General features: G+C 55.3%; 1 protein-coding gene across 3 annotated transcripts in view; it reads left to right on the top strand.

The window, feature by feature from the left end:
* Positions 1-13,812, top strand: part of ADAMTS14 (ADAM metallopeptidase with thrombospondin type 1 motif 14) — an 89,612-nt gene that overhangs the window by 55,795 nt on the left and 20,005 nt on the right. The window contains exons 5-11 of one of the 3 annotated variants that reach the window (XM_075534041.1): positions 2,840-2,923; positions 3,582-3,729; positions 5,494-5,599; positions 8,951-9,094; positions 9,790-9,922; positions 11,347-11,460; positions 13,263-13,411. In XM_075534041.1, coding sequence (XP_075390156.1) covers positions 2,840-2,923; positions 3,582-3,729; positions 5,494-5,599; positions 8,951-9,094; positions 9,790-9,922; positions 11,347-11,460; positions 13,263-13,411 — 878 coding nt within the window. Of the gene's footprint in view, positions 1-2,839; positions 2,924-3,581; positions 3,739-5,490; positions 5,600-8,950; positions 9,095-9,789; positions 9,923-11,346; positions 11,461-13,262; positions 13,412-13,812 lie in introns of all 3 variants that reach the window. The other 2 variants (XM_075534040.1, XM_075534039.1) reach the window with 2 other exon arrangements.

The raw sequence follows: 13,812 nt of genomic DNA, 5'->3' as shown, positions 1-13,812 counted from the left end.
AGAGGTTCCTGGACTTCTGCAGGCCACTTAGCACAGAAGGAATCAAATTGGGCTTTGGGCTAGAACGCTGGCCCAGTAGCTTCATTGTTAGGCCATCCCTTGCAGGCCCTAACAGTGGCTTGCTGGCTGTGCTGTTCTCTTCTGGAGCATTCTATTTCTCCTCCTCGAGTCTCCCCGCATGAGCAGGAGCCCAGTGAAATACATGACAGTCCAGCTGCGTGAGGACCTTAAAGATCACGCTGTTAAGAACTCAGAATCATGTTGCACAAAACAAACAAGATACGAGAGTCAGTATGGGCCCAATTAAAAAAATTAGCACACACACACACACACACACACACACACACACACACTCAGAGGGAAGCATGTTAGCTATGGTTGTGCATCTGGCAGAGAAGAGAGAATGGATTTGTTTTTCTGCCTTGCTGCTTTTGTACCCTTTGGGGCTTTCTTCCATGTCTCCTATTCAGAAAAGGGGGAGGGAAGATCCACTTAAAACAAAACGCGTTGGAATTGAGTTGCCTGGCCCTGAGGTGAGAGTGAGCTCCCTGTCCCAGGAGGTGGGTAGGCTGAGTACCCTTTGTTGCCCAGGCTGTTCCGGGGGGTCCTGGACTGGACTCTTGGAGCAAGAAGGAGGGCATATTCGCAGAGCCCTCCGGAGTGGTGCTCCCAAAGCCAGGCCCCTCAGAGACACCGAGGCACTTGTTCAAATGCAGGTCTGGCTCTTCATGTCTGAGGCAAGGCCCAGGTCGGTGGGTCTCACAGGCCTGAGGGAGGCACTGCTCCCATAGCTGGGCCAACCCCGAGAGCACTTTCCCCCCGAAATTGTCCTGAAGGAGGACCTGTGGTGGCTGCTGCCCGTGCCTGGGCGTCCTAGGGCAGGCAGATTCTTCCAGTAAACATTAGAAAGGTGCAGGGGGATGCTAGGACGAGTGACTTGAACTGGGCTTCCCTGGCCTGCGAGATGTTTCTGGAAGGATCTCTTAGACAGAATGGAAAGATGAACAGCGTGGCCAGAGGAGCGGAGTTGAAAACCAGGCTCCCCCTCCACACGTTCCTGGAAAGAACTCAGTGTTTGAACCAGACAGTCTGGGGTTTGGATTCCGGCTCTGAATCTTACTAGCTGCCTGTATTTTGGCAAGTCGCTTTGTTTCTCGTGGCCTCCGTTTCTCCAGCCTTAGAGTGGGAATGGGATAATGTCACTCATTCACTCAACTGTCCTTGGGTTATTTCCAATTCAAAGGTAGAACTTCCCCTGTGGGTTTCTGAGACTATTTTCCCCCCTTCTTACTTTCATTGGGGGCTCTTACATCTCTTATCACAATCCATACATTCATCCAGTGTGTCAAGCACATTTGTACATATGCTGCCATCATCATTTCAAAGCATTCTCTTCCCAATTGAGCCCTTGATATCAGGTCCCCATTTCTTCCCCCTCCCTCCCCCGCCTGCCCTCCCTCACGAACCCTTGATAAGTTGTAGATTATTATTTTCATATCTTACATTGTCTTCCATTGCCCCTCCCCCACTTTTCCCTTATTCATCTCTTTGGGAGGAGGTTATAGTTTATCCTTATGACCGATTCCCCTTTTGTCCCCGCATCCTCCCCTAATTCTCCTGGTATCTCTACTCTCTTGTTGACCCTGAGGGGTTTATCTATCCTGGAATCCCTGTGTTTGGGGCTCTTATCTGTAGCAGTGTGCATGCTCTGGGCTAATCCAATTTGTAACATAGAATTGAGGTCATGGTAGTGGGGGGAAGGAAGCACCAAAGAACTAGAGGAGCGTTGTGTGTTTCATCAGGGCTATACTGCACCCTGACTGGCTCATCCCTTCCCTGAAACCCTTCTGTGAGGGGATGTCCAATTGTCTACAGATGGGCATTGGGTCTCCACTCCATGCCCACCCCACCCCCAATCACATCGATGTGATTTGTTCTGAGTCTTTGATGCTTGATACCTGATCCCATAAACATCTTATGATCACACAGGATGGTGTGCTTCATCCATGTAAGCTTTGTTGCTTCTGAACTAGATGGCCACTTGCTTTTCTTCAAGCCTTTAAGACCCCAGACACTGTATTTTTTGATAGCTGGACACCATAAGCTTTCTTCACATTTGCTTATGTACTTTGTCTTCAGCGATCGGATCTGGAAGGAGAACATCACAGAATTCTGGGTTATTGGAACAAAGTGTTCTTGCATTGAGGAAGTACTTGAGTAGAGGCTAAATGTCTGTCTGCTACCTTAATACTTAGCAAATTAAAATATGTACATAGATCTATTTCCCTATCATCATATATATATATATGTTTGCATATATACATGCTCGTATTTAGACCTCTATAAATGCCCTTTGCCTCCTAGCTCTTTCCTCTATTTCCTTTTACTTTCCTCTTGTCCTATCATGTTTGGCCTTCATTTGGGTTAGTAATTCCTCCCTGCAACATTGGCCTTGATTAAGCCCCACTAGGCATCCTATGCCCTTCTTTCCATTGATTTTAGTTCACTTGTTGTTCCCTTGCCCCTGGGTTGGTTCCTCCCTTGCCTCCCTTCCTTTCTCCCACATCCCCTTGAAACTAATTCTTTACAGGAGTAGAAAGCCTTGTCTTTCTCCTAAGGAGTGACCCGTGGTTTTGAACTGTGAACCGCATGATTAGTGCCCCAACTCCTAACCACTGTGCCCGTCACCAGGGCTCCTCTGATGAAGTCACAGTGAGGATGACATGAGCTAACGTGCGGATGTGACGGAGTGCGTCTGGCTAGCACAGTGTGTGGTGCACAGTAGACCCTCAGTGAACGCTTGTTTCCCCCTAAACTGCATTCTCTGCTCTCCTTCCAGGTCGATGAGATATACCACGATGACTCTCTGGGGGTCCACATCAACATTGCCCTTGTACGCTTGATCATGGTCGGCTACCGCCAGGTAATACGCCCTGGCCGCAGGAGGGCATGGGGCCGAAGCATCACACCAGCCAGGGTGTGTGGTAGAGTGGACAGCAGCTAGGAAAACCTCGTTGGCTTAAGAACCAGAACCCCAAGACCATTAGAACTGAGGCTCCAGAGGAGAAGGCAACTGGGGCTTGGTGAGGAGGGACTATGGGTGCCCTCCAGCCTGAGGAAGTGACACCTCTGCCCCCTCTCATAGAGGAATGCCGGGGACATGGGAGCTTAGGGAGGGCCAGCGAGGAGACAAAGCACCTTGGCTGAATGCTGGCCCCTGGGCTCTGCAAGCTTAGCCCAGGCCCAACTCTGTCCTAAATGGGAGTGACCGCAGGGCCAGCACAGAGGAGGTGCTTGGTTAATGTTCTTCAATGATCACAAACGTGTTTTGTCTCTAACAAGGCCAGCCTTGGAGAGTAGGCCAGGGGATTGTAAACAAGGACCTTCGGTCCTGGTTCCCTGAAGGATGGAGGACCATGTAGGATGGTAACCAGGCAGAAGCTGGGTCAGTACAGCTGGGAGGCCCAAGGGACCAAGGATTCTCCTGTGTCTGTCAGTAGAGAGTGGCTTGTATGTCCCCCGTGGTCCCTGGGGGCCCTGACTGCTCCTCCCCAGTGCTGACCACCTCCCGGTCCCTGCAGTCCCTGACCCTGATCGAGCGTGGAAACCCCTCACGCAGCCTGGAGCAGGTCTGCCGCTGGGCACACTCCCAGCAGCGCCAGGACCCTGGCCATGCTGAGCACCACGACCACGTCGTCTTCCTCACGCGGCAGAACTTTGGGCCCTCAGGTATGCAAGGTACTGTATTTGCTGGGGCGAGGTGTGTGCCCCCAGCCAGGTGGAGGTGTAGGCTCAGGGCTGGGCACGGGCATGGGTGAGCTCTCTCTGGGGTCCACTGGGGAAGGTTTGAGATTCCAATTAGCAAGAAGGACCGTGGGACTTTGGGGACAGGACACACGATCAGGTGGGTAGGCTTTGAAGTGCCTTCTTAGGGACCAGGAGACATGAGAGGGTACCCAACGTCTTGACCAAACCTGGAGGTCAGGCCAAGCCTGTGACTGGCTGGGTTCTGGCCCTCTGAGTAATGTCCCCAAGCCCTTCGTGGTCTTTAGGATTCTTTGGACCTCATACCCATCTGCCCTCATTGCAGCTTGTGGTGTGATGAGGGTGGGGCTTGGGTGGGTTGCATAGAAGGATGCCCACGCCCTCTCCCTGGCTCCAGCTCCCCCTGGCCCATCCGCCAAGATCACAGCTCCCCTGGACTCCGGCTGTAGTGGGTGAGGTGTCTGGCAGCGCGTTGGTAGCAATGCCATGTGAACACAGGGAGCTGTCTATGTTCTTCCCAGCTGGGGACACAGAAGCACGAAGGGGTGCAGCAGCTTGTCCCCGCCCGAAAACTGAGCGGAGAATGGTCTGAGGCTCCAGCTCCCATCGCCAGGGCCTCAAGGGCCCTTGGCTTTATTCTGGGTTGATGCCAGAAATGAATCAGACCCGCAGGATTTCCTGTCGACATCACTGATGCCCAAAATGCACATTCTCATAGACGCAGACGAGCTCTGACACACAGACATGTTCCACACACAGACACGCTTGCGCTGTGTCATCCATGCATGAGCTAAGGTCAACCCCAGGCCCCCAGGAGGCCCAGCACCCTCCGACCACTGCCATCAAAACCCCCACACCCTCGCAACAGAAGATCGGCTCTGCCACTGGCAGACACGGGCTCGTCGCCTGGGTGGCTGCAGCCTTGGGCTAGGAGTCGAAGCAGGGCACTCTCTTCTCTGCTGTCACCTCGGAGGTGGGTCTCCAAGACCTTCCCTACACCCCACCCCCACCTCCTAGCCCTCTGAGCCATAGATCAGTCTGGAGAGCAGATCGTATCTGCTTAGTCAAGGCTGGCAGTGACCATAGCCCAGCCCCACGGGTTCCCCCAAAGCCCTTCTCGCTGCCATTTCTCCACGTGACTCACTCCATCTCCACCAAAATGCCCACTCTCCCCCTCTGGCAGACCTCCCCTGCCCTTAAAGCCCAGCTCCAAGCCCCAGTCAATCCCTCTAGGGTGCTCCCTCCACTGCTCTAGCAGAAATCCTTCCTGCCTCCATATGTCCTGCACCTGGAATATGAGTCCTAGCACACACCCCACTGCCCTTGGAGCCTCACCCCTAAGTCTGCAAAGAGGGTGGGCTGGTGCTTGCATCGGAGAGTATTCTGCTGATCCATAAGAGCTTGCTTGTTGAATGCCTGCCTGCCTCAGGCACTGGCTGGTTGGAGGTGCCTTGGGAAATGCAGACCCAAGTCCTGCCTGGAATCCCACTGCTCATCGAGAGCAGGGGCCTGGAGACTGGGCAGCTGGTGGACAGAGGGTACCGTAAGCTGAGGATGTGGGGGAAGTGTGTCCCAAGTTTGCTCTATGGCCAGGAAGAAGTTTTCCAGGGTCCTTCCCCCTTCAGGGGCCATCTGGCCGTGACCAGGCTCAGTTGTCCCTCTCATGGCAAGTGTCCTTCCTCACCTGCTGGTGACCTCTCGCTGCCCCTTCTCCTTCTCTCCCAGCAGGCTATGCGCCCATTACCGGCATGTGCCACCCCCTGAGGAGCTGCGCCCTCAACCATGAAGACGGCTTCTCCTCTGCCTTCGTGGTGGCCCATGAGACTGGCCATGTGTAAGTGGCACAGGAGGATGGGCGGGGCTGATAGCCCTCAGATTGGGGTGGGAGGGTGTTGACGTGAACTCTGAGGGGGCCTGTGGGTATGGAAGGACTTTGCTTCAGGCTAGGCTCTGGTCCCGTGTCCTCAAGGATTGGACTTCCCATTGGGAAGGCCATTCCCCAGCACCGCCCTTTGGGGTAATGAGCTGGGGACCCTGGGACAGCAATTGTGGGTTCTCCTGCAGCAAAGCCTCCCCATGCCAAGGCCATCACAGGCGCTTGTCTGCTGGCCCTGGGTGATCCCTGCTTCCAGCCTCCCTTCACCCTGTCCACGCCTCGAGGCCCTTCTGAGCCTCATTTCAGCCCATACTGGCGCTGGGCATCCCTGAGGAAGCTGGCCCGAACTTCTCTCTCTCTCTCTCTCTCTCTCTCTCTCTCTCTCTCTCTCAGCCATCGGCTGAGCTCTGTGTACAGCACACTCATCCAATCGATGGGGCCCCACAGTGTGTTCAGCCCTGTGGTGGCCCTTGGGATACTCAGGTCCTTGGGCATCCCAGGGAGGACAGAACAGACAGGACAGAACAGGCCCTTGGGTCCTGGGAGGAAAGAACAGAGCCCTTGTCCTCCAGTGCTCCTCTCAGTGGGGAGCTAGGGGAAAGCAAGTGGTGAATGTCCCCTGGTGTTTCATGTACTTTGGGCATGCTATCAGGAGGGCCCGGTCCTTGGAGATGGACATCATGCTTTGTAAAGTAAAGGAAAGCCTTCCATGGAATGGACTGGCGCAGTGGCTACAACCGTGACCTCAAACAGCAAAGATGGTGAGGGAGGCATAGGACCAGGCCCTGCTCTGTCCTGCTGTCCACAGGGTCCCTCTGAGTCGGAACTGAGTGGACAGCACCTCACAGCAATGGCGGTGTGAGATGGTGCCTCCAGGCCCTGCCTCCCCCAGGGGCAGGGCTACGGGACACGTAACTTCAGCCCTTGGCCAAACCACTGACAAAGTCAGCAGAGTGGGGGATGGTGAGCCCAGTCAGCTGCCCACCCCCGTGTGAGCCCTGTCAGCACAGGACCCCGAGGACTTCGCCCCAACACAGCCCTCACAGCCAGGGCATCTCGGTATCCCGGGCTTTGTGGGGGCGGATGCTGGGAAACTCTGAAGTGCTCCTGCTGCAGTAGAAGTCTACGCTTCTATGCATCCCTCGTGCCCAGAGCCTGTCTCTTGTTAGCAACAAACTTAGGTTACCAAGGAAATACTGCCTGGCCCTTCACGATTCCCATGGAAGGATTGGGCTACTGTGACCAACAGGCCTTCTACTGGCTGAAAGGAGGTCACCAGGCAGGAGATAGCCAGCCCTTTCTTCCATCTTCATCTGAGTCTAGAAACTCCACCAAAGCCAGTTCAGTCTCGGAGCAACATGCACATTGCTCTGACAGACGGGTAGTGTCTGTGCAGGAGGGTCGCTGTCTGGAGATCAGACCTGGATCACCTCCTTGGGAGGTGTGAATGCCACCACCATGCCACCACTGCCCCGTGTAGGGTCCCGCTTCACACCACCTGTCCGCCCAGATGCAGCCCCCTGCGGGTTTTCAGGAATTTAAAGGCCGTGGACTTGGGCATTTGATACTAAATATGAAAATGATTCACCTCCTGCCTCCAAGGTAAAAGTTAATATTTAGTCTTCTATATATTTTTTCCTACCGAGGAGAAAAGAATTATTATATGCCCTTGCATGAGTATAGGGAGCCCCGGGGGCACAGTGGTTACATGTTGGGCTGCGATCTGAAAAGTCACCAGTTTGAAGCCATCGGCAGCTCACAGAGCCTTCTCCTGCCGTCAACAGTTCCAGCCTGGGGAACTCCCAGGGCAGGTCTCCCCTGTCCTAAGGGGCTGCTGCGAGTCGGCATTGATTCAATGGCAGTGAGTTTTGGTTTTGTTTACACGAGAATGTAAAGCACATATGCATTTATATTTTTGAAAGCAAACCTTTGGTCGCCGCCTGCATTCACTTAATATGCAGGGTTGACAAGAATGCCATGTAGATTAGTAGTTGCAGTTACAGCAGCATATGATATGGGGTAATTATCCAGTTCTCTATTTTAAATATTTTGTTAAAAAAATTCTCCCTACTGTAAACATTGTTGCAGTGATGGATCTCCTCGTGAAATCTTAAAAAAACAATTTTTATTGTGCTAAACATATATGTGTGTGTATATATATATATATATACACACATATAAATGAAACATGTTTCCATTTCACCCATCTTGATGTGTACGACTCAGTGGGAGATCACTCTTGCCTTTAGACCCAGGGCTTTGAACCTGCGCTTCCCAGGTCCGTTGTGGGCCACTTGAAGCCGTGGTGGAGTGGGCTTGCAAAGCTGAATGTGGTGGTAACTGGAATGGGAAAATCATGGGCGAATGCTCTGGTAGAGACTTTCCTCCTTAGAAAACAAAGCCTGTGTGTGTGTGCGTGCGTACGTGTGGTGTGGTGTGGTGTGTAGCATAGCAACCAGATCTTTGCCGCAGCGGAGTTGGAAACAGCAGTGTCTCACTCAAAGCTGGCGCCCACAGGCACTGCTTTGATAGTATGTCACTCGCTCTCCACTGTCTGGGCGACAATCCAGTCGTTCACATCAGACTCCTGAAAGAGCTCATTAGCATCTCCTATTCCAGACCTCTGACTCATCATTCCCCCCTTCCATGTGTTCCAGTTCACAGACATTTAAAAAATTCTAGTCTGTTCTGATATTGCTTCGCTGATTGTGACCCAAGTGGTTCAAACCAGTCCAAGGCTCTGTTTAAACCATCATTGTAAGTTGACCACATACAAAACTCTGGGCTAAGAAAGGTATGCTGTTTTTTGTTTTTCCTCTCAGATATATACTTTTAATCTATAATCATCTTTCGATACTCTCTGATCATCAGAGAATTCTCATCCCTCAATTATGGTCAGAAGGGAATCACCGGAGGCTTATTGCATGTGTAGATTCAGAGTATGTGCTCTTGGAGAACCTTGGGGCTGACCCACCGAGGTGTCCACTCAGTGGTTCTGATTATAAGATAAACACGACGCAGTCCTTGTAACCAGAGACTTTGGGGTCTTGTGGGAAGACAGCACACTGAGGTGTTCACTGCTGGGGCAGGTGGACCCTGCCCCGGGAGGGGGTCAGTCAGGGACGGCTTCCGGGAGCAGGAGTGGAGCTGGAGTTGGTCCAGGGTGCTCTGGGGCTGTGGGTAGGGTTAAGGAGAGGTCTTCCCCATGGGCTGGTAAGGAAACTGATGCAGCCAAGACCCGTGGGGAAGCAGGTCTCCTAGGGGTGGGCACCCAGGGTGAGACTTGGGCCTCCCTGTGTCCTCTGTCAGGCTCGGCATGGAACATGATGGCCAGGGCAACAGCTGTGCAGAGGAGACCAGCCTGGGCAGTGTTATGGCCCCCCTGGTGCAGGCAGCCTTCCACCGCTTCCACTGGTCCCGCTGCAGCAAGGTGGAGCTCAGCCGATACCTCCCGTAGGTAACCCACCCTCAGGGCTAGCATGGCGCTCAGGGCAGAGGACACGCTGGCTGTCGGCCCAAGTCTTCCCCTCCTTCATGCCCAGCCTCACCCTTCCCGCCTGCCCCTCCTGGGATTTCTATCTCTCCCGGTGCCTAGCCAGGCCCCATATTTAGCACCCCGCATGGGGAGCCCTGTGCTTCAGAGTGTCTTCCAGTGACTACTTGTGTCGCCTCACCTGAACTCAGTTCCCAGCCTTGCTGACAGGCTTCAGGGGTCTCCAGGGAGGCCTAGATACAGGGCCCCGGACTGGATTGGGGTGGAGGTGGGTGGCGGCGGCAGGGACAGGGCTCTCGTCCAGTGTGCAGGTGGACTTTTCTCTTCCCTTCCTCCAAAGTGGGTCTTCAAATGGAAGCAGCCCTTCATCTTGGCCATTGTGTGATGCTCAAGCTTGGGCAAGTGACTCCTAGGAGAGCTGCCAGCCGAAGCTCAGCCCCAGTCCCTGGGCCTCCAGATCCAGTGGGCGGGGCATGCTCAGGGCAGCAGCTGGCTAATGGACAGCCAGCTCCCCCCATGGCCAGTGGCTGTAGGGGAGTGGGGTGGGGGGGGGAGGGACAGGAGTTGTAGGCTCTCCCTTACTGCTAACAGCCCAGCCTGAGGAAGCGGGGGAGCTGCTGCCCTGGTCCTGGCTCATGTCCGACTCTGCCGACAGCTCCTACGACTGCCTCCTGGATGACCCATTTGAGCCCACCTGGCCCCGGCCCCCAGAGCTGCCCGGGATCGACTACTCTATGGATGAGCAGTGCCGCTTTGACTTTGGCACCGGGTACCAGACCTGCGAGGCGGTGAGTGCCAGTCATCTGCGGCAGGGGAGAGAGCCAGGGCGATCTCCTGTGACCAGGTATTCACGGAGCACCCTCTGCCCAGTCGGCCTAGGCTGACCAACACCACAGGGGCAGGGAGGATCCCCTCTGTGCTCTGTCCAGGCGCACCTGTGTGTGTGTGTGTGTGTGTGTGTGTGAAGCTATGGTGTATATGTATATGTGTGTGTTTGTGTGAATGCATGTGTGTATTTGTGTGTGGTCCATGTATGTGTGTGTGGTTGTATCTGTGGGGTGTGTATGTGTGTGTGTTTGTATGTGGTGTGTATGTGTGTGTAGGGGTGCAGGGATGTACAGTGGCTTGAGAAGGACTTCGTCCTGGGAGACATGGGACCCAGGTGAGACTGGTGGACCCTTGGGAGCCTGAGTAGGCCAGTGACTTACCTGTCAGGGTCAGATCAGGACTGGGCTCTAGCCTGGCAGAGGGATCCTTCCCACCACCTGGCCTTCAGGGGCTTCATGTGATGTTGGACTGGTTCCCCACAGCAGTGAAGCTCTGTGCCTGCCCACCTCCTTTCTCCCAGCATCCCCTCCATGTCTGGGCCATAGCTCCCAGGGGAGAAATGCGGGCTCCTCCCTGGAGGCAGGCTGGGGAGAGCCTGCACATCAGAGAAGAGCTCCCCAGAGAAAAGCGAACAGCCCCTGGCCAGGGCAGATAGCTGTGTTCAGCAAAGGGGCATCTCAGTGAGGGCTTACTGCGGGAGCAAGCTGGGGGAGCTGGGAGCCCCGACTCCACCTCTGGGAAGCGCAGACCCCACTTTACTCTGAGGCTCCAGGAGGCCCTTGCTTGGTATCATGAGTGGCCACTGGGTGTGGTCTCCTTCCCCACTGCCCAGGCCACCCTGGGACACATGTGACAAAGCAGTGCTTCATAGCAGAGAAATCGTTGGGGACCTGGGGCTTTGATGTTCAGTGCTGCCAGCCACACAGGGAATCACGGGAGAGAGCATTAAGCATATTCTAAGACAAGCGGTCCCCCTCTGCCATCACTGGGTGTCCTGCACCCTGGCTGGGTGCGGAGATCTGCAGCCCCTCCATGCCTTCTACACACACAGGGGTCGAGGCTCAGGCACGGACTCCCCAAGGCCTGGTCCCACTTATGGCAGGCACGGGCAGAGGGGAAGCCTGAGTATGGGGCAGGGCAGGGGGGTGGCTATCGCTGTGGCTTCTTAGTGCCTTACTGTAGGGAGGAAGGGTTGCTTTAGGCCAAGGGGCCTTGAAGTGGAGTCAAGCTTGAGGCTGTGGGGCTCTAGCCGCCTGGCTTCCCCTGCCTGCCTCCCTGGACTCAGGATCCCAGCATCCATCAGCCCCCTTTCCCCATCATGGAAACCTGGCCAGAGCTGGAGAGCCAGCCCGGCCCAGTGACCCCACTTTCCCTTGCCACACAGTTCAGGACCTTTGAGCCCTGCAGACAGCTGTGGTGCAGTCACCCGGACAACCCATACTTCTGCAAGACCAAGAAGGGGCCTCCGCTGGATGGGACTGAGTGCGCACCCGGCAAGGTACCTTGGGGCCTCTGGGGGTGGGGGGCACTTCCTGGGGCGTAGGTCCAGGGGACCTTCCGTCCACTAAGCATGGGGATGAATGTGACCTGGTGCTGAAGGCCGGGTTAGGCCGGGGTCTTCTCGAGGACACACTCAGACTCCTACTCTTTCTCCTCGCATACCCACAGTCCTTTGCTTCTGGACATGAGATGTACTAACTCCCTTGGCAGGAATGCTTACTCCCACTTCCCAGATGGGAAGAGTGAGGCCCACTGAGCTCAAGGAACTTGTCTGAGGCTCTGTCTCCCCTCCACATGGCGCTCCCCTCCCCCAGTGTGTGCCTACCCCACCACATCCGTGAGTGCTGGACCTGCATGCACCAGACCACCTCAGGCTAAGGCAGAGAGCCTGCAACTGGGGTGAAAACTCCCCTCTGAAGCCCCACCCCAGGTCCTAGACCTTGGGGCTATGACGGGCTGCTCCAAGCATCTGGCCTGCTCTCTGTTCTGAAGCTCTGACTCCCTCGGGCAAGTGAGAGAGCTCTGGGATATGGGTGGTGGTGCAGACCACGATTACAGTCCCGGGTCAGCCCCAGGCAACTGGGTTCATCTGCTCCGCAAAGCTGACTACACGCACATCCCTCTCCTGCTGGGCTTGGTTGTCCCCCTGTCACCTGAACAGGGCTTCCCTGTCATCTGTGAGCCCGCCACCTGGGTGGCTTCTGTCAAAATCCTGCATTTGCCAAGCTCCAGGCCCCTGGGGTCCTCATGTCACCTAACAGGTCATCATAGACTCTTGGTGTTAGCTGCTATTTAAAAGTGTCTGGGCTTAAAACAAACCCCCCGTGCCTAGAACAAGTGGTGGGTGGGAGGCTGTAATTTGGGGGATGATGGGAATATTCTACACCTGGGTGGTAGTGACAGTTGCACACCCCTGTTGCTGGTTTACTAGAAACCCTTGAATGGTACATTTTATACAAGTGTATGTCATACCTAATTTCTACCTCACGAAAGTTTTCTTGAAAATATCCCATACCCCTAGAGATTCTGACTGAACTGGTGTGGGGAGAAGGCCAGGCATCTGGTGGCCCCACCCCTCCGCCCTGCACCCACCTGCCCCCCACCTCAAGAGGCCATTTTCTGAGTTTCTCTCTTGTTCCCGACAGGGGAAGGGAGGGGAGTTGTCTGTGGCTAAGGCCCACTTTGTGCCTGGCCCTGTGCGCAGGGCTTGTCTCAGAAAGGTCAAACATTTGACAGGTGGGGAGACTGAGGCTCAGCAAGGTGAAGTCATGGCAAGCTAGTCAGTGATGGAGCGGGGACTCAGCCTAAGTGGCTCTAGCTCAAGCGCTGCGCTCCCCCTGCATAGGACAGCCTCGGCTCCCAGTAGCTTCTGGAAGGTGGCTTTGAGGCCCAAAGCCAAGGTTGACTCTTGGTAACCTGGGGAGTCTGTGTCATCTCCCTCCCCACTCCCCCCCAAGCTGATACTTTAGTCCAGTCTCCCAAATGACTGCACACTTACGACCACCTCATACAGAGAGCTATGTAAAATTCACATCCGACCATGGAGGACACTAGGCTCTGAGAGGCAAGTCATATGCCTAAGGTGCCCCAGCTCCTGACCCAGCTGCTGACCCAGCTGGCATTCTGTCTAATCCCAAAGGGTGCGTCTGTAATCTCTCCTCCCAAAGCATGCCCCCTTTTCCACATTCCGCCTATGGACTCACCCTTGCTGCCCACCAGCCAGGCTGGCCGCCTGGGTTGGGCCCTCCTCCCTGGCAGGCCAGGCAGCAGGGCAACCTCACACCCTCTGCTCCACCCCAGTGGTGCTTCAAAGGTCACTGCATTTGGAAGTCTCCGGAGCAGATGTACGGCCAGGATGGAGGCTGGGGCTCCTGGACGAAGTTTGGGTCCTGCTCTCGGTCCTGCGGGGGTGGCGTGCGATCCCGGAGCCGGAGCTGCGATAACCCCCCGTGAGTGTGCTGGGCTGGGGCCACCAGCCAGGGGGCTCCTTCTTAGGAAGCGCTGGGGTCCAGGACAAGGGAGAATGCAGATGGGGGCATCCTGAGGGGAAGGGCCTGGAAATGTGGGGGTACGGATCACCTGCATGGGCACTGGTTAACGAGTCTTAGGTTTGGCAGCTGTGACGGGGTCTAAGCCTGAGATACTCAGTGTGTGTTCAGCAGATTCCCCGGAGAGTCGGTGAGCTCAGGACTCCCCCTGCGTAACAGTCTTTGTGCCAAACGGCCTGACACACTGATGGAAGGTCCCTGAGTGCTTGACTCCTAGCCTCTGGGCTGGCAGTTTGAACCCGCCCTGCAGTAGTGTCTTGGAAGAGAGGCCTGGGGCTTGGCACCTGCCAGGGTTACAGCCA

This window comes from Tenrec ecaudatus, chromosome 16 (assembly GCF_050624435.1).
Source record: "Tenrec ecaudatus isolate mTenEca1 chromosome 16, mTenEca1.hap1, whole genome shotgun sequence".
In the NCBI taxonomy this organism is placed as follows: Eukaryota; Metazoa; Chordata; class Mammalia; order Afrosoricida; family Tenrecidae; genus Tenrec; species Tenrec ecaudatus.
This window is presented reverse-complemented; position numbering and strand designations above follow the sequence as displayed.